The sequence below is a fragment of the Galleria mellonella genome, unplaced genomic scaffold, assembly GCF_026898425.1.
Source record: "Galleria mellonella isolate WM207_F2 unplaced genomic scaffold, CSIRO_AGI_GalMel_v1 utg352, whole genome shotgun sequence".
Taxonomy (NCBI): domain Eukaryota; kingdom Metazoa; phylum Arthropoda; class Insecta; order Lepidoptera; family Pyralidae; genus Galleria; species Galleria mellonella.
The window spans coordinates 8,611,908-8,636,922 of record NW_026442084.1 but is presented as its reverse complement, the minus strand read 5'-3'; the positions used below and the strand labels follow the sequence as shown (position 1 = coordinate 8,636,922).

General features: G+C 35.5%; 1 protein-coding gene across 5 annotated transcripts in view; it reads left to right on the top strand.

Moving 5' to 3' along the window:
* The first annotated feature begins 287 nt into the window (after nt 1-287).
* LOC113519456 (transcriptional activator protein Pur-alpha) overlaps nt 288-25,015 on the top strand; it is a 47,932-nt gene continuing 23,204 nt past the window's right edge. For 4 of the 5 annotated variants that reach the window (XM_052897169.1, XM_052897167.1, XM_052897168.1 and 1 more), the window contains exon 1: nt 288-427. In XM_052897169.1, the coding sequence (XP_052753129.1) occupies nt 385-427 (43 nt within the window). In that variant the 5' untranslated portion in view covers nt 288-384. Of the gene's footprint in view, nt 428-714; nt 914-25,015 lie in introns of those variants that run through there. The other variant, XM_052897170.1, reaches the window with a different exon arrangement.

The following is a 25,015-nucleotide window of genomic DNA, read 5'->3' as shown; positions in this document are numbered from 1 at the left end:
CTAATGCCATTGCTGACAAAGAATGTCAATTTCAGATGACTATAGACAAAGGTAAAATGGGTTATTTTTAATGTCAGAAAATTTTTTGAGTGTAATGTATATATATAAAATTGTTGTGCAATATAATAAAATTGAGATGCATGTACTTTTGCATTCTTTTAGAATAATTTTTATTTAATAAACGTATTTTTCACAACATTTTCTTTAAATAATATCTTGTTGAAGTCATAACATACGTATTTTAAAGTTTTTTTTTTAATTTTGTTGTATGTTGGCAATATAAAAAACCTACGTTTGATGGCTTTAAAATCATAGACAATTTGAGTTGTCGAGAGTCTCAAAAAAGGATCGGCGGATCGCCTGTAGAATTCGGTGTGGATTGAGATGTCGGATATCGGCAGCGGTGACGAGGGGATTTCTAGTCAGAGTACGTATTTATTCAATGCGGTGGAACGTCAGGAGTCTCCTGAACCCCTAGGGCGGGTCGTTTATGGTCGCGAATAACGTTCTCGGCCATTCTAGCGGTCAAAAGTAAATATCTCATTGTTCCTGTTTCAAAATGGCGAAGTCGGTTCTGATATTTCTTCGGCTGTGAGGCCTCGGAGGGTTCCTCGTGCAGGACGGTCCCTCAGAGAGCGAGCGGCGGCGCGACGTCCCGCCCGGGACCGGCTCCGGCCGACCGCCGCCGGAGGTTGACGACCTATCGATTTTTTTGTCTGCGACCTCTCGTCGTCGGGTGGGCCGTCGGCGGCGGCCGGGGCGGCTGGCGCGCTCGCAGCTCTCGCTCCACGAGCACGGCGGCACGACGGCACGCTCGCGCGCGCATCGCAGCAACGCGCCCTCGCGCCTGCCACCCTCGCGCCCTTTGTCTACCGCGCAACAGCGTCAGCTGAGCGGCGCGACACCATGGCAGGTCAGTGGCCGCTCCACCCGGGTCTCGCGCGTCTACCTCTCCCACTGACCTGTCTCTAACTCTACTTGGTGTCGCATTTTAGTCCAACTCCGGCCGTAACCCGCATTGTTTCGCGAACGTCGATTTTAACCTTCGTTCTGTAGTGCTTCTTTGTTTCGTGAGTGTCTGTGATCTGTGAGTTCTAGAAGTGTCAGCAAAGTGCATTTTTGTTGTGTCTGGTGTTGCTATGCAGTGGATAAGTGCATATTGTGTCTCATGGACAAAGGAATCTGGTAACAAAGGAACTGTCAATGTGACTGCTACAACCTAATGAAAAATGTGCTTGAATATGTTAATAGTGCTTACTACTTCTTCAGACTGTGTGTAATGAAGGATTAGACAACAGGGAAACTTACATAGCAGAATAGAACATCATGTGTAATGTGGCTCTGGTTTTCATTCTTACAGGATCTTAATATGGTATGATCTGCTTAATGGGTAAGTGAATATTAATTTATTATATGTTTATTAAATTTGCTGCTGTGAAGACAAGTTCCTGTTTGTACATCAAGCAATATTTTATATTGCATTTTCATTTTGATTAAAGTGTTTGCATGCTCCATGTAATCAAGAACCAAAAGCAAAAAAGTAGAGTTAACATGATAGTAACCAAGAGGGCTGAGTTCTTTGTTCACTAAACTTTGCTTCTGCATTCTAAAACTTGAGCTCAATGAGGGGATGCTAGCATATGTTTCCTCTCCTTGAGGTGAACATTTGTTACTAAGTTGCATTAAGCAACTGTTACAAGTGGTAATATTAATTTAACCATGAATTTGTCCTTGTTCTTACTTAGCTCCTAGATATGTAAGTTAAAATGTGTTAGTTAATGTTACTCAATACTGTATCTAAGGTAAGCATTGTCAGCAAGAAAGGTTTATAAGCATTGCATAGCAACCAATCAATCTGGTGTAACAGATATGTATTGAATATATTGCATATAGTTACCAGGTTTTTTTTTACATTAATTTATATATGTCATAAGATTGTTGCTAATTCTTCTATCAAGTGTGGCAACAATTAGCAAAGCCCCTCTTACATTCAGCGGTGAACAGTTGATGACTTTTATGATGATAATAATGTCATAAGACAAGAAAAGCTAGTATCAGAAATATTAAGGTTTGTGATAATGTTTGGATGATTGTGACTCGACTACATTTAAGCAGCTGAATGGTTTTGAATGAAATTTGGTACAAAAATAGATTACATGTGTTATATCTTAATTCATTGGGTCAGAGACACCCTAATCACAAGTAATATTATAATTGTGAAAGGAGATTATAACTGATTTGTGTGAATACACAGGTGGAGAAATGCTTTAATATTTGTTTCATATAGCTGTGGTTTTAAAGCTTAGAAAATAAGCATATATAGTGAACTCAAAAGGAAACCCTACTAATATCTTGGAAATTTAGCCATATTAGTGCAATGAAATTAATAATTTATTTATGTTTTAATTCTTTTAATTGCAGTATGTAATAAAAATGTGGATTCATTAATGAATATTATAATTTATTCATCACAAAGTGGTTATTTTGTAGAATTCAATAGGAATATATTTTTAACAATGTATTAGACAGATGGCCCACTTCTTATTACTGCTGCGGTATGATGGTGGTGCCTTCTCATGTCAAGTTTCTAGGCCCTTAAATGCCTTTGATGTGGCTTACCAGATGATAGCTTTGTATGCTCTCTGAAACATGAAACAAGTAATAGTCATTTTTCAATTAAGTAAATAAAAAATAATAAAATAAATAATCTTTCTTATTCTAATACTAATGAGGTAGTTGGAGTTTTTTGTCAACTGTAGCTGTTGTGGTAATCATACCATTTAGCATCCCTACATTGCCCTGCACATATTAAAACCTAATGTATGATTTGGGTGGGTTCTAATCTTGGGATTCCCAGATTACAATCAAGCATTGTCCGACTTGTAGAATGTATAAAATACTTTAAAGCCACATTTTGGTGTCCGAATTCAACTTTAGCATCGCCAGTTCTAAAAATAACAAGCTATATATAGCTCGATAAGATATCGTACACAAATACAAATAAATATTTATCATGAGACCCCTCCTTTCACATGAGGGGTTTGGCGCCGGTGATAAATATATGACATCAAAGAAATTCAATAATATTATGAATTTATACAATTTTCAGTAGTATTACCATGGTCTGTCCCAGAATTACTTATTAATTTTGTATATTAATTTAAGTTTGATAGATGTTCTGTCTACAGGTATTTGTTGTTAGGTATCAGTACAGTATATCAATATATTATCTTTGAATCAATATCCTCAATGCTGATGGTCATGATTACCTTGATGATATAACTCAATCTATTCAATATAACCTTCAAGAAAAGAACATATTCCTTTTGAAATGTTCAGCAGCACAGAAATTCGTCGGGTGTTGTAGGTGCTCATGACTGGCAGTGGACATTTACTGGCTGTCAGGTGAACTGCATTGTTATTTATCCCTGTATTATAAAAAAAAGATGGAGGTTATATAAAAAGTCATCTGCTCGGGTTCCTCTGTACCACTTGTGATTCTGCTGCATAGCAACTGTGTTTTCAATGGGCTGAACATGAAAATGTAAGCCTGCACTATTCATATTCACTGCTATTCCGCATTATTTGCTTATCAGTGAATAATGGTAGGTGAGGATGAAGTGACATCAGTTTATCTATTGTGAGAATTCACTAGGAATTAACCACAATGATTTTCAAGGGTGATCACCTGGAGGTATATTGCTAGCAATGGGGCTACTAGACCTCATTATTAATAATCCCTTTTTCCCTGCAATGGAACTGGTTTTGGATGAAAATGGGGTAGTATTCCCGTATGTGCTAATTGTTTACGCCAGCGAGGCACTAGTGAGAGTTGATGAATGAAGATGTAAGCAGCTTAGTTAGCCCATCATGATAAATTCATCAAAAATTAACCAAAATGGTTTTCAGGGGAAATCTCGTGGAGGTCGACCTGTTAGGTTATATTGCTAGTAATGAGTCTCATCTCTTTACTAACAATCCCTGTCCTCCAATGTGAAAATGGGGTGGTAACCCCGCATACGCTAACGATATACGCTGACGAGGCACCAATGAGAGGTGATGAGTGAAGATGAAAGTAAATCAGTTGGCCCATCGTGATCTATTCCACAAAAATTAACTACGATGGTTTCCAGGAAGAGCCGCGTGGAGTTCAATCTGATCGGGTGTATTGCTAGCAATACAGTTGTTAGACTCCATCACTAAGAACTTCTTGTCTTTAACAGCAGCTGTGCAATTACAGGGTATAGAGAACAAAGGAGGATAATATAATAGTCTTTTTTTAATGGGTGATAATGGAATTGTAGCCCCGCCTGCGCTATCGGTATACGTTGGCGGGGCACCAGTGATGGATGATAGGTGACGATGAAAGCAGGTCAGTTAGCCCATCGTGACGAATTCCATTACAATTAATCACGATAGTTTCCAGGAGGAACCGCGTTGAGGTCGGCTTACCCCACAATACAATGACTTACCCCAAATTATAACAATACCTTTCCCCCCTAACATCATAGTCGTCGCGGTTGACAATGCATTAGGGGCAATATGGGTATTATGTCTTCTGTAATGTTATGGTGCTGTTTCTATGTGGCCCATAAGTATGATTGCAGTTTCATATACCATCATCGTCATCCCCGCATCCCATCCATCACTGGTACCCCGTCAGCATATAACAGTGGCACAGACGTTATCATGGTCGTGTTATAAAAAAAACCGAAGTGTTAATGGGTTGTTATAATAGTACTAGTCATAATGTCAATACTGATCACGCCCACTCAAAACAAACGAGCCGAGTCTGTCTCCGAAAAGCTGGTGACGAGTTAAATTCTATAAATATAATTATATACAGTCAGTAGGACATTAGCTCCGAAACCTAGAATGCTATATATCTTATCTAAGTGATGGTTTAATAATGTTGACTGAACTAATACTGGCACTCCGTGGTAACAATTACATTTTTTTATACAACTTAGAATGCCAAACAAGCTGACGGCCCCCTTGATGAAAAGTGGTAACCGTCGCCTATAGACATGAGCAGTACCAAAGATATAACAGAGTATACTGTTTTGCCCATGATAAATCCCCATGCGTTGCCATTCCTGAGGACTCCGGTGTTATTCTTCTGTACCCTATAAATTCACGCCATATCCCACCCTTCAAACTGAAACAGCCATGCAAACACGTGGCGTGAATTTACACAGAGGAATAACCAGTATGGCAACCCGAAACAGTATACTCTGTTATGTCCATGGTAAACTGACGGTTACCACTTTCCATCAGCTTGTTTGCCATTCTAAGTTCAAAAAAAAAAAAAAAAAAAAAAAAAAAAAAAAAACACAACTGCTTTACGGTTGAAACACGAATGCGACAGTGGTACTCAAGCAAACGACTTGTACAAAGTCTCCCTCTGGTAATCTTTGCATTCCTTTTTTGAAATTTCAAATAGGTTTTTTTTTCGTATATGTTTCACGATATCGTCGCCAGTTTTCTCGGGTTTTGATATTACTTTTGCAATCATTAAGGATTGTTCCCGTGATCCGTGTTGGCCTCTATTAATTACGTCAGAATACAAGTCGCTATTTCTGTTGTAGAGCAAAATCTTTTTGTTTGTGTGTACGTTACGTGATATACCATTTCTTACACATTTTAATGATGACTTTGGCCACCGATAGGATTTATTCTTGTAATGGTCTCATATTAATTTTGTCGTGATTTAAATGGATTTCTTGGTATTTCGGAGTGCGCGTCAAACTTGCTTGATATGGTGTGTCGAAGGTTTCAATGTATATCGAAACTGATCTAGAACTTCTTTACACTAGAGGGCGACACTCTCACACGAGTAGTACTAGTATTAGTGTGTTCCAGAGTGAACCAATAGCATAGTTGAGGAGACCATTCTATTTAAATATTTAAAAAAAAAATTGAAAAAGTTGTAGTGGCTTACTCTTTTGTCGAACAAAATTTGAAAATGATCCTATTTGTACACTTCATACTTTTTAGTTTTAGAATTATCCTTGTATCTATTTTTATCCGACCGCCAATAAATAGAAGGTTAATGGTTTTCGAAGGTTATATAAGCATGTATGTAACACGTTGGCGCAACATATAGCCTAAACGATTTGATGGGGGGAAGGGGTTTTTAGTAATGCGGATTAGAGGCCACATTTCTAGCAATATATACACTCAGGTCGACCTGTACGCTGTCCTTCCTGGAAACTCTAGTGACTAATTCTTGATGAATTCACCACAATAGGCCAACTGGCCTGACTTCATTCTCATCTATCATCCTTTACTGGTTTACTATGTGCCACTAACATCCATTTAAAAATAGCGTGATAGAATTAAATAAATTTGTGGTCAATAAATTAGTCTCAATTGTATGAAAGTAGTATCGATTACCAATGATTTGATGACTGTGACATGATCAGTCTCAATGATAAAATATGGCCAATCTCATAGGTCTAATTAGATACCGCTTCTGCACGTACCTGCGTGTCAATTTTGGACCTTAATTAGAGTGTAGTAGAACTGACTTCAAATTTTATGTCGAAAGTATTAAAAATCTATTTATCTACCTTCACGCCAAGACCCTTGAGGAGTAAACAGAGAGAACAGAGTGCTTAGAGAGGAAACGGATTGTAAGTAATGGGGTTGAAAGCCCCATTCCAAACCTTATCAAGTTGATCTCTACGCGGTTCTCACTGGAATCCACCGTGCTTAATTATTGTTGAATCAATTGACTTGCCTACATTCTTACCTAATATTCTTCACTGGTGCCACGCCAGTGTATACCTACCGATAGTACAAGCGTGGTTACTATTTCATTTTTATCTATTAAAACAAGTCCAATACCAATGGCCTCTATCCCTTCCTCTTGCTTTCTAACTCGAATCTTGAATCCTCCTTCATATATGTAGAAACTTCTATTTGATTAAAAATATTTAAAAAAAATCACAAAAATAGTCTTTTCGACGATATTTTTGGAGAGTACAGTAGAAAAATTTGTTTGTAATATGCAGTTATATTGCCAATCTATTTTTTTTTTCTTAAATTATATGTATAAATACCTTTTTAATATTATCATGAAAGTCTTTCTTCCGCCATTTATTTCAGTCCATAATATCTCTGTATTGTAATATACACTCTTGTAGGTACTATAATTAATAAGGGAATGCCAGTGACTTTATCGACATAGTTTTTATTTTGATGGGGTAGTGAGGGTTTTGTTTATGATAATAGAATAGTAACTCTCCTTGAGATATCGGTATAGGCTGGCTGGTCACCAGTGACAGATGATAGGTTAGGATGAAAGCTTGTCAATTAGCCTATCGTGATGAATTCAATAAGAATTAATCACGTTGGTTTCCAGGCGGTACGCAGGCATTTGTGGACTGTTACCGTTGTAGTGAACGTTACAATGGTCATGTCCACTTTTCTCTAAGAGGATAGGGACTGGCGGACGCATTTCTTGCAATATAGGGTATATCCGATCAACATCTACGCCGTCCTCCCTGAAAACCACCGTGGATAGTTCTCAATGCATTCGCCACGTTGTGCCAACTAACCTGTTTTTATCATCACCTATCTCTCACCGGTGTCCCGCTTGAGTATACCGATAGCTCAGTCGGGGTGACTATTCCATCATAATTCATTAAACTAAAGGCCACTTTTCGTAGCGCAAATTATAATACAATGTGGCAGGAGGCGAGCGCACCGCTGTCACTCGGGATTAGTATGATTTGTTACCGATATTTTTAATGAATGAATATTTTTAATGTTGGTCAGATACGAACCTACGACCATCGGAGTCTAAAGGTCGGGGTAGTGCCCCTCGGCTACGGAGTTTTCTTATTGAATTACACATTGAAATAAAAGATTTCAACGAGTTTCATTTAATAATCTATTAACTGTTGAGTCTTGAGATGCTTGAAGGGCCTTGTTTATTTTTTTTTTTGTAAAATTTACCATGTAAAATAAGCGGTTATTGGGGTCGCCGTATGGACATGGAGCACGCCATGTATATGACAGTGTACTCTGTGGTGTCTATGAAACAACGCGTTGGCATTCATTAAAGATATAGTGTTGTACTTCTGTGTCCTATGATTTCATTGCCATATCCCACCTTTCAAACTGGAACATAGTCATGCAAGCACTGTTTGGTGTTAGAAATAAAGGTATCCAAAAAGTGGGTTTTTGTACTAAGTATCCTTCTGGTAAATGTCCATGGTGCTATATACTTCTATAGATTATGGTTGCCTGCCTTCCATAAGGTGAATCAGCTTGACATCTGTTCCAATTATTATAGTTAACATAAAGAAATAAATCAGAATTAGTGGTATCTTTCTGGACTTATTAGATAAAGTTCTTGTTTCTAAGTGTTTAATGATTTGCAAAATTTTGTATCATTATGCATTCACGTTGAATGTAAATCCGAAACAAGTTTATCTAGATTTTTCTAATAGCTAATTTTGTATATTTTTTCATTATCACATAATAAGATAAAATGCATATTTTATCAATCGATGTAGGAAACGCGATAAATTAGCTTCGTTTAAAATTTTTTACAATTGATAAACGTTATTTAGTACCCCGCCGCCATCTATCAGATCCATTTTTTCAAATTGGGATATAGTTGCCCGGAATAAAGGAGGCCTAGGTCTTTCTTCATTGAAAGTTTATATGCATTTATATCATTTCAAAATAATTGAATTGTTAAGGCGCCAAATGGTGATAAACAAACCTATTTCCCTGTTTATATTAATAAGGAATTAAATTTAACAAAAAACCAGACTTTAAACTTACAATTAGTACGTAAAATTAGTACAAGAGCTATACTAGAGTTCACCCTGTCGATTGCGACATGGTTGACTCTGGTAATGGATCCAAAATTTATTTATTTATTTATTAAACATAAGAAATATACAACATGAGTACATTGGACCCCGCACTAAGCGAATTTGTATCGCTGGAGTCCATAAGGAGTTATCCAAGATATCGCATTATATACAGGAAAAGCAGTAGAATTAAGAATAATTTTGAAATTGGTTAAAAATATTACGTCAAGTTTAATAGCTTTCCATGTTGTCACGTACAGATAACTCTCCCTCGGACGGTATGGAAAATACCTTTAATCTCTGACTTTATACTTAGCATAATTCGAAAACATACTGTGCGTGTCTATTTAGCAAATTTAGTAATTTAAAAATAAAACAGGTTAAAAGTAACGTATGTTTTTTTTTTGGTGGATGAAAATGGAATGGTAACCCCGCCTGCGCTAATGGGATACGCTGGCGGAGCACCAGTGAAGGGTGATCCGCCAGCGAGGGTGAGAATGAAAACAGGTCAGTTAGCCCATCATGACGAATTCATCAGGAATTAACCATGATAGTTTCCAGGGGGAACCACGAGGAGGTCGACCTGACAAGGCGTATTGCTAGCAATGGGATTTTTAGTCTCCATTACTAACAATCCCTTTCCCCCCAACATAAAATATGTTTGGTAGTTGCCTCTCGGCGCCTTGATAGCTCAACCGATTTTCATTAAATTTGGTACATATGTATTATTTTAAACAAGGATAAAGGCTATATTTTATTACGATCATGCGCACTAAGTCGTGGGTAAAAACTAGTATAGTAGTAGTCTAGTTTTATAATAAGCATCATTTCAGCTATTATCTCTCCATTGCTGAACATAGGTATTCCTTATTTACGGCCATAAGGGACGGTCCTCTAAGCACCGACAACCGGTGGGGACGAAAGGTTCTTGGGTGACGACCCTGTACGGACAATTTTATACGCTATTTTATAATATTAAATACATTTTCAAAATTGCACTGTATTTTAACCAATAAAATGTTATTTGAGTTGCAAAATGCCAAAAGAATTTTTAAGAAAGCGTAGCTTAATTCTCGAGTAGTGAAGGGACAGACAGACGGATTGCGTAAGGCTTAGGCATAATTTCACGCGTATAATGTCGGCCTTAGATTTGATATGGTGCGGTCGGCCAAGGAAATGTATTGTCTTACACAATTTGCTAATAAAAAGACAACGATGAAGTTTGAATTTTGCAAAATACCTAATGCTAGATCGTGGTAAAGGTAAATCACAAAATACCACAAAAATAAAGTTTCTTAACTTCTTTTTTGTTTTAATAGAATACAGTCCATGGGACTCTTCGATAATGTAGGTTTCTATAGGTGAATGAATTTTTAAAAGCGGTTGAATAGTTTTTCAGTTTATCCATTACACACAAAAATAATCTCACTTTTTAATAACATTGGTTTAGATTTAAAATTTTGCTTCGTAGTAAAAACGGAATGGATAAATTTTGACCATTCTATACTGATATGGTAGTTAGACGCGACATGCGAGTACGGGAGCTTTTTCCTCATTTTTCGACCCATGTTTCTTAAGGAAAAATGTTCTGATTCATTGGTAGAACACTCCTTTATGATTTTGATTTCACCCTGTATAACAAGCTCTGTGCGAACCACAGAGTAGATGTATGGCGAACCGATCGGCCCGGTGCGCCAACGCCGGCCGCATCGGTTGCTTCATTCACTATCGACACCTCGAGGCTGTGTTGCGAAAAAACGGCAAGTTTCACTTTTTTGCCCGTCTGGCTCACGTCTGGCCAACGACCCACCTTGAACCACTTACATAACCGTGTGTCTCTCGCCACTTGCTGTGTTGCCAGCTCGCTGTCACGTTTTAGGTCCAATCCGAATTTTAAATAAGGGCTACATTTGTTCACTTTTTTTTTTAAATAAGACTAAATGTAATCTGTTATAATGGTGATTTTAATTTAATACAAGTAATTTTGTATATTAGTATTTAATTTATTTTGTATACTTATCGAATAATATTAGTAGGTAGAAAAAAAGCGAAACTATTTATTTAGTTACAAAACATTGATATTATTTTTAACTGCTCTAATTTACTCTTTATATTTACTATTTGTGGGGTATCCTGGTGCTATTTATGATTTATAGGCGACGGCAACCATTTTGAATTAGGTGGACTGTCGGTTTCTTTACCATTCTAAGTTCATAATAATAATCGAAAAGGGCGTAAAAGTGCAAGTTTTGGTTATATTTTTTATGAAATCGTAATATTTCAACTTTTTTCAATTGATCTCTATTGTGCATTGGATTTGGAGTTAGACGCTGAACGATAATAATTGCGATTGAACGCGTTGAAAGATTACCACACGTGGCTGCCGAATAGTGTAAGTTGGCAACACTGGCCACTCGCCACAGCTAGCCTGATGCTCGAATATAATTGGCCCCTTCTACTCGTCGCGACGCTATTCGCTCGTTTTTTGCACTGTTGCCTCCTTTAGGCAGGCGCGGTCGACTTTTTTCATGGTATTCTTGTAAAACGTTTTTATTGTCATTGACTGGCTTTGTTTAATTGACGTTTTACTCGACAGCACGTATGCGCGTTCGTTTTTTTTGTTCCATATCTAGGTACTTGGTGTAATTACTTTATTTTATAATATTATGTAATGTGGGAATTGTAGTTTTTTTTTTTTTAGTTTAGAACCGGTTTAATATTGGGCATAAAAATTTTACAATGTTAAAGCTAATATTGTGTATAACCTGTTTGTAATAACTATAGTTATATACAGTTATCTTCAGTCTTTTAATGGCCTTGATAAAGTTTATTCAAGTATTACTCTTTATATGGAAATAAAAGATTTAAACGGGTTCCTCCGTCTGTAGGCGTTAGAATTATATGCTTTGTATGCACAACTAAAACTTTATAGGCACTTCTTCGTCTTATAGATCACAAAGGTCGTGAGCTCTGAGTCTTACTGACACCAAAACTAGAAAATTATTAATATCTGATATCTCTATATTGAGTTCTTCTGGACATTGATGACCATCCATTGCGATATCGCCTGTACCAGTCGGATATCTATATTCATTAATAGCGGGTACTTTGTTTCGATATTATATATTTGATAACCGGTACCTAATATATCTGTTATTGGGCCAATATACGTATAGATATTGTAACTACAATACATAGATATTGCTATGCACTATTCACGCTTAACCAAAACCTTTGTGTGAATTAAAATTTCCCCCTCTCTGGTGGTAGATATCATGGATAACGAACAAAATTTATGAGACGATGGGTGATGGGTTCGCCGCCTGCCACGTTGGCTTGTAATGTGCTCGGCGGGGCATGTCGAGTGTCACGTTCACCACAACGGCATCTGGCGACAAATGTGTGACATTCACGATGATCATGTGCATTTTTTTTTAATTCGTTATATGGACAAAGCATTCTAGTTAAATCATGTAGGTTCTTATTGTTAAAAGTGATATTTTTTTAAACGAGTTCTAAAAGGGAGGTGTCCGGTTCGTCTTTAGTTTTTTTTAACTACGTTACGCAGTTATTTCGCTAATTTTGATAGTATTTTTGTAATAATAGTTAGGATTTCTTTCGAATTGTTCCTTTATTAATTTTATGACGATTACAGCTGCCGTTTTATTTTGTTAAGCAAAGATCTACTTGTTCCGAAGCAATTACTACTTGTTGACTTTATTTTTGAATCTATGAAATAATTACAGCTTATACCATAATTCTACGTCTGCGGCTGGTGAATACCTAGTCATATCTAGTCTATATTTAGACTTCCATATTTATAAATATTTTATATTTATGTCTGGTCGTACTGTTATAAAAAGTTGAAATGTCACAGAAGCAAAAAAGTTACGCAGATTACAGTCGTGTTACGTACAATACAATAATATATTTAATTATTGCATCAACATTTTTTTTTTTATACAACTTAGAATGGCAAACTAACTGACGGCCCACCTGATGGAAAGTGGTAACCGTCGCCTATAGACATGAGCAGTACCATGGACATAACAGAGTATACTGTTTCGCCCATGATATCCCCCATGCGTTAACATTCCTGAGGACTCAGATGTTATTCCTCTGTACCCAGTAAATTCACGCCATATCATGCCCTTCAAACCGAAACACAGCCATACAAACACAACTGCTTCACGGTTGAAACACGAATTGGACAGAGGTACCCAAGCAATCGACAAAGTCTCTTTGTACAAAGTCTCCCTCTGGTAAAAATAAAGATAAAGAGTTTGAGATCGTTCTCTTTACTTTCTAATGTAGTTAATAATTTGATATAATAATATTGTTGTTTTATTTAAACTATTTTATTAATTTATTACAAGTGAAAATCAGAAAACAGCAGGAGAACATTTTATTTTAAAGAGAGAACGACACAGATTAAAAAGAATATGTCAAAAGTCTTGAACAACTATCAATCTATGTTAAACGTCAGAACAAAATAGAAGGCGGCAAATTTAAATATTACAACACACTCACCAAATTAGAGCCTTCTATTTAACAAAAATAAATACATCTGATGCTACACATTTATATGAAAAAAAAAATACAAGCAACAACTATAAGTTTATAAACAGTTAAGGATAACAATGTGTTGATAGATAAATAATTAAAATGTATGGGGTATTAACTACATTACTTCACAGTGCAGATACATACACCAATTTTATTTCTGAGATATTGAAATCTTAAGCGTGAAAGAGCTTTTGTAAAAATATCAGCACACTGTTCATCAGTACATAAATACTTCAAATCTATTTCTTTTTCTTGAAACTTTTCTTTTACAAATTTATATTTTATGTCTATATGTTTGCAACGTTTATGAAAATCTTTATTTTTAATTACTGAAATTGCACTTTGGTTGTCTATGTACAAACATATTGTATCCTGATTATATTCATTAATATCTAAAAGTAATCTCTTTATCCATATTGCTTCTTTTGTAGCAGAACATGCAGCCATGAATTCCGCCTCTGTGGTAGACAAAGCAATACTTTGTTGACGTTGAGTTGCCCATGTAACTGCAGCACCATTCTTCATGAATATATATCCAGATGTGGATCGTCTTGTATCTATATCATTGGCATAGTCTGAATCACTGTAGCCTTCTACTACACTCTTTTTTTCTTTTTTATACTGAATTCCATATTCCTTAGTTTCTTTTAAATATTTTAATATCTTTTTCACAGTATTCCAGTGAGTATTATCATAGCAATCAAGATAGCGACTTACCAAGCTGACTCCAAACATTATATCTGGTCGACTAACAATAGCTAGATGCATAAGCGATCCAACTGCTTCTCTATATGGTAGCTTTTCTTCAGGACCCTTCTCCTTTTTCTGCATAATAGTATGAGGATCTACTGGGATGCTATTGCCATTTGCATTATTCATATTAAATTTTATCAATAATTTTTCAATGTATCTACTTTGATGAATAAAAATGTATCCTTTTGTTCTTTCTATCTGTAATCCTACAAAGTTCTTTGGTTCACTTATTTTTATTTCAAAATTTTCTTTAAGATCATTAATAACTTTTTCTAATATATATCTTTCTTTTGATATTAATAATCCATCATCAACATATAGTAGTAAGTAAACTTTAATTCCTTCTACATAACCAGTATACACACATTGGTCAGAGTGACTATTTATAAATCCAAATCTATTTAAAACTGAGCTAAATTTATGGTTCCAACAGCGTGGAGCTTGTTTTAGTCCATATAAAGATCTATTAAGTTTACAAACATAGTTTGATGGCACATCTATACCTTCAGGTGGAGTCATATAAATATCTTCAGATATATCTCCATATAGAAATGCTGTTTTAACATCAAACTGTATCATTTCAAGGTCATGTTGACATACTTCTGATAATAATATTCGTACAGAATCATACCTTACAGTGGGAGAAAATGTGTCAGTGTAGTCAATGTTATATTTTTGTGAACAGCCCTTAGCACAGAGTCTAGACTTGTATAACATACCAGATGGCTCGTCTTTTAAACGGAAGACCCACTTACAGCCAATTGTAGTTACACCTGGTGGCTTCAGCACCAGCTGCCAAGTATTATTCTTTTTATGTGCTTCCAATTCTTCCTTTATAGACTGTTTCCACTTTTCTCCATCTTTTGATGATATAGCTTCACTATATGTCTGTGGTACATCTGCAAACTCTGGCTCTTCACCTTGACAGAAATAAGAGTTATTTTCTTGTAACAATTTTAATTTTTGAGATCTTGTTTTTACATTACTTGGTTGTATTGGACTTATATCTTTCTCAGGTATATATATAGAGTCTTCATCAGAGTGAACAGAATCATCACTTATGCTGACAGTTGACACATCATTTTGTGTATTTTCTAATAAACTATCACTTACAGTATCATTATTTTCAGCAGTAGTCAGAGGTGTCATTACATAATTCTTCTTAATAGAGTTTTCCATAAAAATAACATCTCTACTTATTATAATTTTCTTTGTTTTTGTATCAATTAACCTGTAGCCTTTTGTAGTATCACAATAACCAATAAAAATCATTTTACTTGCCTTTGGATCCAGCTTTTTATGTTTTTCTTTCGGTGTGTGTACCATGGCTTCACAACCAAAAATTTTTAAATGTCTTACATCTGGCTTCTTTCCCGACCATTTCTCCTCAGGTGTAGAATAACCCAGTGCTCGTGTTGGACAGCGGTTAGTGATGTACGCAGCTGCAGCCACAGCTTCTGCCCAATACTGTTTCTGTAAGTTTGAATTAATTAGCATACACCGAGCTCTCTCTATTAAAGTCCGATTCATACGCTCTGCCATGCCATTCTGTTGAGGAGTATATGAATTAGAAGTTTGATGAATTATTCCTGCTTTAATTAAATAGTCTGAAAATTCTTTACTTAAATATTCTCGACCATTATCAGTTCGCAAACATTTAATTTTTAAGTTAAGCTGATTCTCTACTAATGCTTTGTATTCTTTAAATTTCATAAATACATCAGACTTATTTTTTAAAAAATAAACAAATACTTTCCTTGTATAGTCATCGGTGAATGCGAGAAAGTATCTAGCCCCACCAAGAGAATTCACCTCGAGTGGACCACAGATATCTGAATGTATCAACTCCAGTGCTTTCTTTGCTCGGGAACCTTCAGCTGGGAATGACAACCTAGGCTGTTTTCCTTTTTGACAAGATTCACATATCATTTGAATTTTATTTTGATTTATTCTTACACCTTCAACACAATCTGTTAGTTTATTTAAATCACTAAAATTTAAGTGTGCCATTCTTTGATGCCATAATAAAAAATCTGTCTCATTAGATTTGCAGGTGTATGCAGAAATACTATCTGTATTCAGCCGGTACATGTTGTTAATGAGATTCGCAGTTGCAACTTCAGTATTCTCTTTATTGAATATTTTGCAGCCATATTTAGTAAACTGTATTGAGCATCCATTATTGATCATCTGACTAACAGAAAGGAGATTACTTACCAATTCTGGTACATAGAGAACATTCTTTACTTGAATTGTATGTTTATTACCATCTTTTCCAATGACATTTAGATTTAACTTGCCACAACTTTTAACCGGGAGCATTTTGTCATTAGCTATTTTAATGTTCGAGATCGGAGGTGGTATTTCATCATAAATCCAATCACGCCTCATAGTCATATGCATGGACGCTCCAGAATCTATATACCATCCATTGTTATTTTTTGTTGTGGCTGAGAACACAGCTACATATCCAGAATCTCTATTAGTGTTTTGTTCCTTTTTCTTCGATTTACAGTTTTTACTTATATGCCCATATCTGTTGCAATTAAAACATCTAGGACCTTTACTAGGTTTATATGGCTTCTCATTTTTTTGTCTCCCTTTGTTACCATAATTTTTATTTACATATAATGCAGTAGACTCGGAGCTTTTTATTTCTTGCAGAAGCTTAGTCTTTACAGAATCTGCTGATATTGGCACACCAGAACTTTCTAACGCCATAATCATTGGCTTGTAATCATCTGGCAACCCAGCCAAGAGAAGAGTACCAAGCCACTCATCATTTACATCAAATGAGATGTTTCGGAGTTTGTGTGCAGTTGTCATTACTTTATTTACGTAGACCTCAACATTTTGGCAACTTTCTAATGTGGTAGTAATCAAATCTTTTAACAAACCGACTCGACGAGTCAAACCTTTATCATCGAATGCTTTTGCCAAATTTTGCCAAACCTCTTTCGCTGTTTTTGCTTCTTGTATATGTACGTAATTAATGGGGTCGACTAGTAAAATAATTTTAGTCTTGGCTTTCATGTCGAGTTTAGGATCGACAATTTCGGAACCTTCAATACAATTCCATAATTCTTCATGCTGTAGATATGATTGCACAGCAAATCTCCACGTGTTATAATTTTCTCTTCCGACCAATTTTTCAATAAGAGTCATTGCGTTACTCGTAGACATCTTTTTTTTTTATTTTGGTTGAGTAAATTACCAACAGGGTACTGAAACACGTGGCGTTGAGGTTATGTTTCTTCCGACAATTCTGATAGGTAACAATTAACACTTTTTCTGCTTTAAGTACTTTTTAAATTAAATACAGCAAATACTGGGCCCATAACCTGTTGTTTTATTTAAACTATTTTATTAATTTATTACAAGTGAAAATCAGAAAACAGCAGGAGAACATTTTATTTTAAAGAGAGAACGACACAGATTAAAAAGAATATGTCAAAAGTCTTGAACAACTATCAATCTATGTTAAACGTCAGAACAAAATAGAAGGCGGCAAATTTAAATATTACAACAAATATTTTATGTATTTATAAGTCTGTATTTATATAACGTATTTTGTGTATGTTTATATTAGTCTAAGCTTCAACCACTTAACAGACTACTAACATATAAAATTTTTTCAATGGGTGATAATGGAATGGTAACTCCGTCTGGGCTACCGGTATACACTGGCGGGACACCAGTGAGTGATGATAGATGAGGATGAAACACACAACCATTCACAAATTCAGTAAATACTCCACAAAGGACAGAGCAAGGTGGAAGAGGAAGAACATAAAAAATTATTGATAGGGACATATGTACCTTTTTTGCTGTGGGTTGCAGGGCGGGGTATATATGGAGCCGACATAAGTCGAGAAGGTGAAATCCACTAATATAATATAGTATAATAATATGTTTATAATGCCACTTATTAATTTGTTCTCTTAATTTTTGAAAGTACCACCTACTGGTCTCTGCCTAATGGTTGACTAGTAGAGAACACAATTCGGTATGAAGTCCGCTAAATGCTTATATATTCACACTGTGTGTTAAAGTTTAAATAAATAATGATTTAGTTTTGCAAAAATCAGCGACTTCAACTATAAAAAAAAAAAAATTGGTCTAATCCTGGGTAAAGTATAAATTGTACTAGAAGGAGTAATTCAAACTGGTCTAATTGTAATGGAAAACCATAATTTCCTACCTCCTCTTTCTCATGGAAATTTCGAAAAATTCTTTTATTTCACTTTAACCTACATTATATAAGGAACTCTAAAAAATCATGCTTCTAAACCCTGTGGTAAGATTTTTTAAACCTAAGATATTTTTTTATATGTAACTGATAATGGTAAACAATCAGATGGCCCACCTGCTGGAAAACGGAACCCATCGCCTATATACATATATAAGACTATGGACATTGCAATTAATTGTTGTCATTTGTGATATGAAGAAAGAAAGAAACTTTATTCTACTGAAATATTCGACTACACCCATACAGGGCTTAAAAAAATATTAAGAATTATAATAACGAAACTACACACAATATTTATATAAAAATAAAGAATATAAAATTAAAAAGAAAAAAAAATCCTATTATATGGTGGTGTTATGCCTTCGTACCTTTATAATTTCATTGTCACGCCATATCTCACACTTTAACTCGAAGCGCAGCCATCCAAATATAGCTGCTTCAATAAACAGAGAACAGAAGTCTCAAGTATACAACTTTACAATTGGCTTCAAAAAAGGAGGTTTTCAATTAGGTTCTTATATCATAACTCTGTCAGTTCTAAACCCATTTGGAAAATTCTTTGTTTATCTGAAAGGATATACTTACAGATTGGTCCCATTTGCCACAATTGAATTCGGATTTTTTTTTGCGGCACACAATCTTTAATTACTCTATAATGTAGTCTCTAATGATAATACCAATTAGTCCTTTAATTTTGTGTATGTCACTGCCGATTTCTTGTCGTTCCACACGTTAGATACATGCCGCTCATACTTCATTAGTGGCCGCACGCCCCCATTAATCAATTGAGTCGAGCGAATCTGCCGTTTATACGGCCACCGCCTAGCAGCACCTAGACTCGGATGTTAGGAGTTTTATTTTAAATTTTATGATGAAGACCTATTTCTGACTACTAATTCTTTGAATACTACATCTAATTTTAGAGCGCCGTCGCTACGGTATATAGGACGTGGTATGTACAGAATGAATGGTTATGTATCGATGTCGCGTTGAATGAATTACAGACGGAGTTACACGTAGGCGATTTAAAGTTCGTTCACTCTTGTGTTGGGCGCGGTGCTGTGGTCGCGGCGTGCTGCCTGCGACGAAATGTAAGCCCCCACAAAGCCATAATCGCCTGATCCTCCAGCTTCTATACCCTGTGTTTTGAGAAATAATAAATGGGCTTGGATATATCACACAACTCCATCTAGTCCCAAACTAAGCAGAGTTTGTACCTAAACAACTGGTAGACGTAATTAACAATATTTTTTGCTTAGTAAATACATATTCGTATATAGAAAACAGTCAGAGCAATACAAACACATATTCATAAATACAAGACATTCAAAGGCTGAGGTACTGTGTTAATCGGCTGCACCATCAAGCTCGTTATAGACAAAGATATTCGAGGACACGGCCCAGAACAAAGAAAACCGATTCAATTTACAAAAGTTGCTTTACTAAATTTGCTCTACTGAGAATCAAAACCAAGACTCAACAAGTCTAGTATAAAGAGGCATACCGAATTGAGTTACGGTGGGTATCATAGAAGATGATGAGGTGGGAGGAGGGGTTAGTTTGAATATTAGGAAGATACTTGGCTGCCCCTCGTGTTAATACATATTGTTTGATGAGGGGCTCTCTGTAATGTAACCGTGTCTGATTAAATTTGATTGTTAGCATAGTAACAGATGGGCCCTTAAGAGGGCCACGCAATTGACTTGGACTTACTCATATTATATGTTAACTATGAAAAATGATTTACATGGCTACATAAAAAACCTTTAAATTGAATTCCTCAAGCACCTAATTAAATTACTATACTAGAAAAAAAAAAATTTTGCTAAATTGAAACGATGTCAATTAAGTTACAATTTGATTATATTAAATTTCTATGTACATTTCTAATTTAGCTCCGTCTACATAATGTAATCAGATGTTCTGACTGCCCCTTATTATCTGAAATGTATGTGTGAGATGTATAATAAACAAACATGGTATGTCGGGGACAAAGAATTGTCCGAATTACATGATAAAGTGATATAAATGGCAATGGGAAAGCTAAATAACTTACGATTGTGATCTACGAAAAAAAAACTGACCTCAATCATGCTAATAGAAGTTATTTTGAATTAAAAACTAAACTACTTAATCGATTTTGATAAAATCTCCATGGGATCAACATGTAAGTATATCTTTTCAGATAAAAAAAGAATCTTCCAAATCGGGTTACAACTGACGGTGTTATGAGGTAACAAACATGAGTACCTTCTTTTTGAAGGCGGTTAAAAAACAATGATAGGCTCATTTTGTCTATGCGTTTCTAGAAATCTATATACATATTAATGATACTAAGGATTTTTTTTAGAATTCAGTAAAAAGAGCAAACCTATCGAGCGATTAAAGTAGAACTCTTCATTAACCGAATTGTTTATATTCGTCTCAAACTATAAATGTCTGGATCTTCAATTTACTCGTATCTTTCTTTCATTGTCCGTTGCCAGTTGCCTGGTGCTAGGTGATCGCTTTCATACCTCCATTTTTATAAGTTTTTTTATACAACTTAGTGTGGCAAGCAAGCTGACCGCCCACCTGATGGAAAGTGGTAATCGTCGCCTATAGACATGATCAGTACCTATTTCTCCCATGACACTCTCTATGCCTTGCCAGTCCTGAGGACTCGGGTGTTATTCCTCTATACCCTGTAAATTCACTGCTATATTCCCTTACACCCTTCAAACCGAAACACGAATCGGACAGAGATGCACAATCAAACGACTTTTGTACATAGTCTCCCTCTGGTAAAGTGTCTCTGTCATATCTGTATTCTGAATGTAACCTTTGTCCAGTACATACCCAATTTTTTACATTTTTATAAACTTTGTAGAAACTTTTGGAGGAAACGGTAGGAGTCACATAGAGGAAAAGTGCCAAAGTGAAAATGGAATGGTATTTCCGCCTGCGCTATCTGTTTACGTCGATGTATCAGTGAGTGAAGATAGGTTTTTTTTTTTAATGGATGATAATGGAATGGTAGCTTCGCCAGCGTTAACGATATACACTGGTGGGACACTAGTAAAGGATGTTGGGTGAGAATGAAAAAGGCAGGTCAGTTAACCCATCGTGATGTATACACCTCGAATTCATGTAATCTCGGATCACGTGGAGGTCGCCTTGATAGAGTATATGGGATTGGTAGTCCGCATTACTAACAATCCCTTTCCCCCCAGTGATGATAGGTTAGGATGAAGCAGGTCAGTTAGCCCATCATGAGGAATTCAACAATAATTAACCACGATGGTTTCCAAGTAGTACCGCATGGAGATAGACCTGATAAGCAATACAAATTGTAAGACCCTGTTACTAACAATCTCCTTGCCCCAACTCACGTTAGGCGGGCCGTCGTCACTTACCACGAATTGACCGCGATGATTTAGTAACTGATTTTAATAACTTAAAAACTGGTGCAAGATCATAGTTTTTTTATCAAACGTTTTTTTTGTGGATGGACTATTAATAAATTAATTATACGAATTGCAAATACGAATCTTTTAATCGTCCTTTTGGTGATGTATAACTCGAATTAGCCATTTCAGATCCCCTTGCCGATAAGCCTACAAACATTATATATCTTTCGCTCTTAGTATAAAGATCGAGACATTACTGTCGTCGTAAATCACCTAAATAGACACATTGTTTATATCTATCTACAATATTTATCATCACGCCACGTAGTTAGAGAGAACCGAGAGCCAAAGGCTTCCTTATGTCTCTTGTTGCAAAATGCACTAACTGTCATATCTGAAAGTTCCAAAGACTTGACTCCTCCCCCAGATAGATAGACGCGATCTACCTGATCACTATAGGTAAGTCAAAGCCTCCCCCTGTAACAGCATCCTTGTACTTTCGCATTGTATGCCTTTCATTTCAGATAATTTCCACATTCACGAACCAATGTAGTTTGGCGCAGCATACACTTTCCAATTTGAACATTGTCACTTTGAAATTTAGTATTTATAATTTTTATTTATTTATTTTATACTAGCTTTTATTTGCGACTTTATCCGCATTACCGAGATGTGATTAATAAGTGTGAATTTATTATAAGGTCTGATTCGTTAACTAGTTACACGTATATCGAGAGCGAGCACGTGAAGTTTTTGTCTATCACCGCAGTAGCAGAACGTCGATGTCTCGCTTCGCTCCGGTGACGTTTTATCATTTTTGCTCAATAGATGGCGCCAACAATAACTTATCTCCTTTTCCGTCCAAAATACTTTATTTTAATATCAAATTTTGTAATTATTGGTTGAGTCGTTACAATGCCAAGTGGTAACAAACATGCTTTCTCATTTAGAATATTAGTAAGGATTATCATTATCATTTCAGCCATTATCCGTCCACTGCGGGACATAGGCCTCCCCCATAGACTGTCATAAGGAACGGTCCTGAACCACCATTAATATAGAATATCTTAACTAAGGATATTGTATATATTTCTATTGTCGTTTTATATTAAAAGTTATGTTTTAGATATATAGATGTATAATTTATTTTCATTACATACAGCACACAAATAATAGACATATGCAGTAAAAAAATGCATATACAAAATAGTAAAATATATATCTAAAGCAACAATTTAACAATTTTTTCTTTCATGCGTGTGCTATTTTAATAAAGTATCAATGAAATTAAGCTTCTCAATGTTCTAATAATTGACTTAATTTACGTATTGATAGCGTGGTTTTAATTATCTAAACTAAATATTGTAAAGGCGAGATTGGATATTTTGTATGTAATGTATAAACAAAAAACTAATTTAAAAATTCTTTTAAAAGACTACATTTCCAGAATATCTTTATTTTATTTTCAAAATAACCGTGCTACGTCGAACGGGACGTTAGTTGCTAGTTTTCAATAATAATTCATTATTTAAACCACCAATGCGAGTATATGACATTACGTCTATACAATCATCATTTTTCATCTGTCAACATTATGTCATTATCTTACACGTGTCTACAGAGACGTGACGTCACAATTGTCGCTGCGCGACGCCTGCAAGCGTTTTGCTATGAAATTCAAATTTGATAATTGTAATGTAAAATTTGCTGTTGTGCACCCAAAGTTCAGTATTAGAAAAAACATGGTGTAATTAATAGATATCCCCATATGTATGCCTGCAGCATTATCCATTCGTACTCATTTCAGTAAGGATCTAGACTAACATCTGCTGGTATACGCACATACTGGAGAAACATTACCCTCCTATCTTCAGCAGTCGGGTAAAACAATCTTGTGTTGAGTAATTGTGTATGGACCATGAGCGACATCTATGCAAGTCGGTCAAGTGTGTATTGACTAAATTGAAGTTATTTGGCCAACTAGAGGCCGAAGTGACCGCATATGAATGAATGTGGAGGAAGCGAGAAAAGTATGTCACACGTTATCTGATCTCTGCCTACGCTCTAGAAAAAGTATTGGCCAAGAACGCGTCGGACACGCGTTGCTATGGTTCCGTACATATCTGGTTCCGTAGCTTGATTACTTTCATATCTGTACAATTAGATAGACACTACAAAGGAACTGTGACGTTAGTCTTGACAAAACTAAAGAAGTAATTTCATTATTCTGATTTAAAAAAATGACATCACTTCAGTTCTAACAAAAGTAAACCAGTATTAGTTTAAACATCTTCGTGTCTTTTGTGTCAAAATTGAACAAATATTTATATAAAAAAATGTCGAGTTTAATTAGAACTAAATTAATTCACTATTCTGATTAAAAAAAAAATGGCGACTTATTAGTTTTTTAAACAAATGACACTCACCATTGAAGGCGCGATGTTTCAAAGCTACATAATAAAATATTTGAATTAAGAACGTAGCGTCGTATGTCAAACAAAGAAGAGTTTGCTTCGCGAGAGAATTTTTTGCGAAGCAAAATCTAATTTTGTAATATAATTCTATTATATTACCCGTCTGTATGCGAGGTATTTACGTTTGCTGATTTTTTTTTAAATCGGCTGTAATCAAGACACCGGTATTGGGAAACTACATGAGAACTTTAATGTTAATTACCGTTCAAATATTAGTATTGTGAATTTATTGAACGAAATTATGAACCAGCCGTGAGTTCCACAGTCGTATTTATTAGCTGTGCCAGCAACTGAGGCTTTTTGTTTGTAATGGATTAACTGCAAAATATTTATTTTAAAAATGGTTTCATGAAAAGTTACATTAGTAAAATAACATTGGCACTTTTAATCCCAATCGAGGCAAGTAAAGTGACGGGATACAACTAAGTAATACAATTAGAAAGTTCTGTTAAATCTGCTCGGCCATTTTGTCATGATACTGTAGTACATGTATCATTCTGTCTGCTACAGCAATCTGATATCGATTCCAAAATGTGATATCTATCACTTATTTATTAGTCCTAATCAATTTATTTAGTTCCAAAAATTATAAACATGTACGTGACTTGGGGAATGCATTCATTCAAATGTGTATAATCCTTATTCCAACGGTTGATTGTCTAATGCTGAACATAAGCTTTCCCCCCATATGGGGAGTTTTGACAATAGTTGGCACAGTTGGTAGACGGATTGGCAACAGCAGTTAGGCTT